This window comes from Sapajus apella, unplaced genomic scaffold, assembly GCF_009761245.1.
Source record: "Sapajus apella isolate SASKATOON/1434 unplaced genomic scaffold, GSC_monkey_1.0 scaffold135, whole genome shotgun sequence".
In the NCBI taxonomy this organism is placed as follows: domain Eukaryota; kingdom Metazoa; phylum Chordata; class Mammalia; order Primates; family Cebidae; genus Sapajus; species Sapajus apella.
This window is the reverse complement of record NW_022437075.1, coordinates 3,008,088-3,015,256: the sequence shown is the minus strand read 5'-3', so window position 1 is coordinate 3,015,256 and position 7,169 is coordinate 3,008,088. Positions and strand designations below refer to the sequence as shown.

Here is a 7,169-nt window from a genome sequence, read left to right as displayed (position 1 = left end):
CTCGGCTCACTGCAACCTCCGCCTCCTGGGTTCAGGCAATTCTCCTGCCTCAGCCTCCTGAGTAGCTGGGATTACAGGCACGCGCCACCATGCCCAGCTAATTTTTTGTATTTTTTTTGGTAGAGACGGGGTTTCACCATGTTGACCAGGATGGTCTTGATCTCTTGACCTCGTGATCCACCCGCCTCGGCCTCCCAAAGTGCTGGGATTACAGGCTTGAGCCACCGCGCCCGGCCCATGTCCCATCTTTTAACTTGTTTGTTGGTTATACCAGAGTTTTGCTAGTTCAAAATGAAAAAGATCTTTCCTAATATGACACAGGCATTAGTAAAGTTTTCCTTGTAGCTGGAACTCAGTAACTTGTCTCCTCTGTATCTTCTGAGTATTTCTTAAGTTTCCCCAGTATCTGGGTCCAGTCTCTGCTCATGTCTTAGATTTCAAGGCACCTTGCTTTTAGATCCATCACAGTTGCCTGTCTTGAGAACATAAAGATGATTATAGATGGGATTCTGGTATCACAAACTCAGAGAAAGTGGCTGTACCATGACCTGCATATAACAGAGTAAGGCCTTTATGTCCACAGAATGTGCACTGTTTTCTGAAGAGGAGTTCATTTTCCAGGCTAGTCTCACAGGACTCCTGACACCTGGAGCATCTTTGGTCAACCACAGAAATGTACTGTCTCACAATTCTGGAGAGTGGAAATCCAAGATTAAGGTGTTGGCAGGGCTGGTTCCTAGTGAGAGCTGAGGGAGAAACTACCCCAGGCTTCTTACCCACGTGCCAGAGGTTTGCTGGCAGCCTGGGTTTGTAGACGCATCATCTAGGCCAGGCTCAAATATTCCCCCTTGGGGAAGTCATCCTCCTTGGGCTGGGCAAAGGTAAAGAGGACTGTTTGCTCTGGGCTGCATGGGGCCAGGTCTACCGTAGCTGCTGGAGAAATAGTTACTGAACAATTGCAATAGGCCCCTTGATACTGGCTTCTAAGCATCTCCTTGACAGCCCCTCGAGGGCCTGAGGGACCTAGGTCAGAGATATTCCTGCTGTGGATAACTCCGAGAGGGCCGGTGGGAACTAGACAGGATTAGGGAATCCTGAACTCATGTCACTGCTCCCTGCCCAGCCCAGCGCACCTTTTTCCTTCTGCCTGGATTCTCTTCTGCTCCCTTTTTATTTTTTGAGACAGTCTCATTCTGTCACCCAGGCTGGAGTGTAGTGGTGTGATCTTGGCTCACTGCAACCTCAGCCTCCTGGGTTTAAGCGATTCTCCTGCCTCGGCCTCCTGAGTAGCTGGGATTACAGGCACGTGCCACCACCCTCAGCTAATTTTTGTATTTTTAGTAGAGACAGAGTTTCTCCATGTTGGCCAGGCTGGTCTTCAACTCCTGACCTCAAGTGATCCACCTGCCTTGGCTTCCAAAAGTGCTGAGATTACAGGTGTGAGCCACCATGCCTGGTCTGCTGCTCTGTCTCTTTTAAAAGGCTTCCTCTGAGAAGGCTTCACGGGCTTCCCTAGGCAGAATTTTTCTCACCTTCCCTTCACTGTGTTTCTGCCTTGCCTTTTTGGTACTTCCACTACTCCCTTTAGCTCACTGAGTTGTAATGAAGTGTATGCATGCTCCTTTCCCTAAAGACTGAGAGCTTTTGAAAGCAGAGGCTGTGCCTGATTGGTAAACAACAACAACAAAACACCTGATTATCCCTGTGGTCTAGTGGTTAGGAAAATAAAATCTAGAAAAGAAGAAAAAACCCTTATTAAACCAATAATGAGAGAAAATTAAGGGTGGTTGCATGGAAAAAGACTCTTATTATTTTAATTGAGGTGAAATTCATATAACATGAAGTCAACCAATTTAAGTATACAACTCAAGTGGTATTTATACATTCAAAATGTTGTACAACCACTACTATTTGGCCACTGTGAATGGTGCTGCTCTGAACATTCACATACCAGTATCTGTCTGAATACCTGTTCTCAGTTTATTTGGGGTATATCCCTAGCAGTAGACTTTCTAGATTATACGGTAATTCCATGTGTAGTTTTTTGAGGGTCCCCCAAACTCTGCCTGACTCTTTAGCCCTTGTGCCTATTGCAGAAAATGGCATAATAAAGGCCTCACTAAATACTTGCTCCCTGGAAGGGAGGATGGATGAATGGAGGGAAGGCCTAGATGGATGAATGGATGAATGCATGGAAAGGAAGATAGAGGGAGGGAAAGGTGGATGAAGAGTCAGGAGGCTGGGTGGCTTCCCTGACTGTAATTCTTTGAATCTCTTCTACCCCAGGGTCCCCGCAGCTGCGCCTGGTGGCTGGGCCCAGCAAGTGCTCAGGTCGACTGGAGGTGTGGCATGACCAGCGCTGGGGGACCGTGTGTGATGACAGCTGGGACATGCGAGACTCAGCTGTGGTCTGCCGGGAGCTGGGCTGTGGTGGACCTCGGCAGCCAGACCCTGCTGCTGGCCACTTTGGCTGGGGTGCAGGCCCCATCTGGCTAGATGACGTGGGCTGTGTGGGAACCGAGGCTTTGCTGTCCGACTGCCCTGCTGCTCCCTGGGGAAAGCACAACTGTGCTCACAATGAGGATGTTGGGGTAACCTGCACTGGTAAGGAGGCCCTAGCCATCTGTTGACTCCAGAAGGCTTCCTGAAGGGGGAACAGTAACTAACATGGGCACTAACATTGATTGGGCACTTGCTAAGCCCCAGCCCTGTGCTGGGTGTTTTTCCACATATGGCCACATTCAAATCACATAATAAGTCTAGGGTGGTGTGTATTATGTCCATTTTACTGAAGCTGAGGCACAGAGAGGTTAGGTAACTTGCTCAAAATCACACTGCAACTAACTGGCAGATGTAGGATTCCCACTCAGAGAAGCTACTGCTTCCTCTTCCTTCTAGGAATCAAGGGAGTCTCTCACTAAGAAGGGAGATTTAGCCTTCCTAAGATGAAAGGAAGCAGGCAGGGCAGTGGGAGATGGAGAGAAGCCAAAGCGAGAGCCAGTTAACATAAACTCAGGCAATGCCTATTATTAAATGCCAGATGTTGAGCTCGGCACTGGGTTGTCATGTTGGGTTCATGAACGGAATGAACATGGTCTTGCTCTTTGAATAGCTCATAGCTCATGGAGAGAAAGAAATACTCTAACAAATCATTGCAAACCTGTATGACTCCTTATAGTTTGGGGTCACCAAGACCAGTCTCAGATTCAATAATTTGCTAGAAGAACTCATAGAATCAAAGAATCTGTTACAGTCAGGGTTATTGTTTATCACAGTGAAAGGATATAGATTAAAATCAGCCAAAGGAAGAGGCACCTGGGGCAGAGCTCAGGAGATACCAGGTGTAAGCTTCCAACTGTCCTGTGCCCAGTGGAGTTATGCAGACAGCACTGAATTATCCCAGCAAGGAAGTGGGACAACACACATGAAGAACTGCCAGCTAGGAAAGTTCCCTTGAGCCTTGGCATCCAGAGTGTTTATGGGGGCTCAGCCATGTACATGTGGCTGACCATAAATCATACTGTTAGCACAGGCGATCTGGCATTGCCCAAGTCCCCCAGGGAAACAATCTTTTATCAGGCAAGATATTCCAAAGGCTTAGAAGTCATCTCCCAAGGGCCAGGGAAAGAGTAAACCTTTCTTTGGGCAAGGTTAATCCTTTACTGCACACATGTGCTAATCAGAAAAATGGAAGATGGAGAGTGGTGTCTCAAAGGATGGAAGTATCACCTCTGCTGGAAGCTAAGGCTCTTCCCTCTGTCCCCCTCTTCCTGATGGCCATGGGGGGACCACAGAAAGATTCTTTTATTTTTTGAGATGGAGTTTCACTCTTGTTGCCCAGGCTGGAGTACAATGGCACGATCTTGGCTCACTGCAACCTCTGCCTCCCGGGTTCAAGCAATTCTCCTACCTCAGCCTCCTGAGTAGCTGGAACTGCAGGCACGCACCATCACACCCGGCTAATTTTGTATTTTTAGTAGAGATGGGGTTTCTCCATGTTGGTCAGCCTGGTCTCAAACTCCCGACCTCAGGTGATCTGCCCGCCTCGGCCTCCCAAAGTGCTGGGATTACAGGTGTGAGCTACTGCGCCCGGCCACAGAAATTCTGAGTTCAGGAGTGGCCTGTTGGACCTGGGTACTACTCTGGTGGTAAGAACTGACAGTGAGGTATGGAGACCTATCAGAAGGTACAGGAAGTGAGGCCCTAACTTAGAGGAGAAGCTGAGGAGATGGAGAAGAGGGGTCAGGTGTGAAGGGATGAGGGGGTCAGTCACGTCCAGATTGTAAGTACCAAGAAGGCAGGGGGTGGTGTTGCATCTGGCTTGCCATAGCCTCCCCAGGGTCTAACACTGTGTGGCTCATAGGAGGTGCTCAATAAATATTTGTGACAATAAATGAGTAAATGATGAACGAATGGGAACTTGCTGAGTGATTACAGAGATGAAGGGACCTAGGTAGATGATCTTGTCATCATGATATTTCCATTTTTCTTCCTTCCCCACTCACTTCCAGGGCCCCCAGGCCTGGACTCCATCTCAGACCCCTTCAGTTGGAGCTGGATTCCCGGACTGGGGAGAGATCGGAATGCCTGGCTCCCAGGAGAGCTGGCCACCAAGCCCTCTGCAAGTGTGACTGCCAGTGTTCTGGAGAAAACAACCACGAAGTCCCCAGGAAAAATGCCTAAGAGTACTAAGAAGTGGGTGACAAAAAATGCAAAGAGACCAACCACTCAACCCCCAGTGATGCCAACCACGAAACATTCCAGGGCCCAAAGCCCCCCAGACCTAACCTCACAGACCACTGCAGCCCTGACCACTGAGGCCTCCCGAAGACCTACCTTTGAGTTTACCAGAAGGCCAACCACAGAAGCCCCCCACAGATGGACCTCTCACAGCACTGCCATGCTGACCCCTCAGACTCCCCGAGAACGGACCAGTAAGACCATGGTGATGCTGACCACTCAAAGCCCCCGAGAAATGACCTCTGAGGCCACCATCAAGAGAATCCCTCAGGCCTCCCTGGAGCCATCTGCTGAGATCCCACAAGAGTCATCCAAAGATCCGGCCCCCTCTCCCACTGCTAGCACCACTGGGGAATCAGGTGAGTGGCCGTGAAGGGTGTGGGGAGAGAATGGGAGAGGCTGACCCTCCCTCCTGACCTGTAGGCCTTCCACACAGGCCTGTTCCGGGTTCGTCTAGCGGATGGGCCCAATCGCTGTGCTGGCCGGCTGGAAGTGTGGCATGCTGGACACTGGGGAACAGTGTGTGATGACAACTGGGACCTACGAGATGCCACTGTGGCCTGCTGGGAACTGGGCTGTGGAAAGGTCCGGCCCCGAGTGGGCAAAACCCATTACGGCCCTGGAACTGGGCCCATCTGGTTGGATGACATGGGCTGTAAGGGAAGTGAGGCATCATTGAGCGACTGCCCCTCAGGGGAATGGGGGAAGCACAACTGTGACCACGAGGAAGACGTGGTGCTCACCTGTACTGGTACCAGGGCATGGTGAGGGTGGTGGGGTTGTGGGGGTGGCCAGGAGAATGGGTCAGGGTGGGGCCAGGTGACCGTACCATGGTAGATTCTAAAGAACTGGGCATGCGGGGTTGGGGTGAGGAGACTCCAGAGTTGCTCCAGAAGATTCCAAAAGGGGAGGGAGAAGCAGCAGTAAGGACCTCTGAAACAGAGGATGGGGTCCACATTGCCCCAATTTCTCCAAAGGCTATGCAGACTATGACGATTATCCCCCCTGGACCTGGGACCCCACCTCAGCAGAGGACCTGGCCAAGGGGACCACCACAGTGGGGGGACCTGGACACACTCTCCCCTGGGGCATCACCAGGCACCCAGAGACCCCCTTCCCAGCAACAAGGCGCCTGCCAGACACAGGTGAGGGACAAGATCGGGGTGGCCATGGGGGGGCCTCCATAAACCTCCATTCGCTTCCCCATAGGGTTTCCAGAAAGACCCTTCTAAATGAGCTGGCCCTGAAAAGGTTTTCCTTGGCTCCTGAGACCCTAAACACATTACCTCCTTGGGCTCAACGGTGACACTTCTCCACAGCAGAAGACACCATCTAAGAGATCAGGCCAGGCTCAGCCTATCGTGAGCCCATCGTCCTCCCACAAACTGCACAATACATGAGCCTGAGCCCCTCGAACAAACCCACAACCGAGGGCCACTCTGTCATCACATCATCGTCCCCTCCCCTGCTCCCTCAGAGCAAGCGAAACCTTACCCGTTCTTGAAGCTCATGCTCTGGTTCGGGTGTGCTGTGGCTCCAACAGAGGTGGTGACTCCTGGAGTGCAGCTTCTTTCCCTACCCTGACTGTCTCCTGCCCATCCCTGGGCCTGAGCCCCTCCCTTCAGCCAGCAAAATCAGCCTCCAGTGCCACAGCCCTCTCCCCTCTGCTCTGTGGCCTCTGTCTCACTGTTGCAGCTCCTTTCACACCTGGGACCTTGCCCCAATTTGGCCCCCACATTGCTACCACCACATCCTTCTGCCCCTTTCTTTGCCTGTCTTCCTTGTATCCGCATCTCTCAGGGTCCCTCTGAATCTATCTCTGCTCCTGTTTCTCACATACTATTGCTCTGTTTTTCTTTCATCATCCATTTCTTATCCTCATCATCTCTATTTCTGTGTTGCCCAGGATGCAGTGCAGTGGTGTGATCTCGGCTCACTGCAGCCTTGACTGCCCAAGCTCAAGCGATCATCCCGCCTCAGCTTCCTGAGAAGCTGGGACTATAGATGTGCACCACCATGCCCCCCTCATTTTTATTTTTTGTACAGACGGGCTCACTATGTTGCCCAGGCTGGTCTCAAACTCCGGGGCTCAAGCCATCCTCGAGGAGGCGTCCCAAAGTGCTGGAATTGCAGGCAGGAGCCACCTGGCCCAACCTGTTTCTGTATCTTTCCTCCTCTTGTCTTTCACTTCCAGTTCTCACCTTCACCACCTGTTTCTCCCTCCATTTTTCCCAGTGGGTTCTTCTGTGATCACCTCACACTCTCATTATCTCCATTTCTCACTGCCTGTGTGCCCCTCCTCAGGCCCAGGGCTGCAGTATCTTTTCCTTTGTCTCCTGCCATTGTTTTCTGAGTCTCCATCTCCCCCGATTCCCCCACAGCCTCCCGCGGGCTCCCTTCTCTCTCCCTCATTCTCTCCCGGTCTGAGG

At 51.5% G+C, this 7,169-nt stretch overlaps 1 protein-coding gene across 2 annotated transcripts in view; it reads left to right on the top strand.

The window, feature by feature from the left end:
- Window positions 1–7,169, top strand: part of SSC5D (scavenger receptor cysteine rich family member with 5 domains) — a 27,843-nt gene that overhangs the window by 10,673 nt on the left and 10,001 nt on the right. The window contains exons 9-12 of one of the 2 annotated variants that reach the window (XM_032263084.1): window positions 2,287–2,604; window positions 4,512–5,099; window positions 5,177–5,491; window positions 5,718–5,885. In XM_032263084.1, the coding sequence (XP_032118975.1) occupies window positions 2,287–2,604; window positions 4,512–5,099; window positions 5,177–5,491; window positions 5,718–5,885 (1,389 nt within the window). The remainder of the gene's footprint in view (window positions 1–2,286; window positions 2,605–4,511; window positions 5,100–5,176; window positions 5,492–5,717; window positions 5,886–7,169) is intronic. The other variant, XM_032263085.1, reaches the window with a different exon arrangement.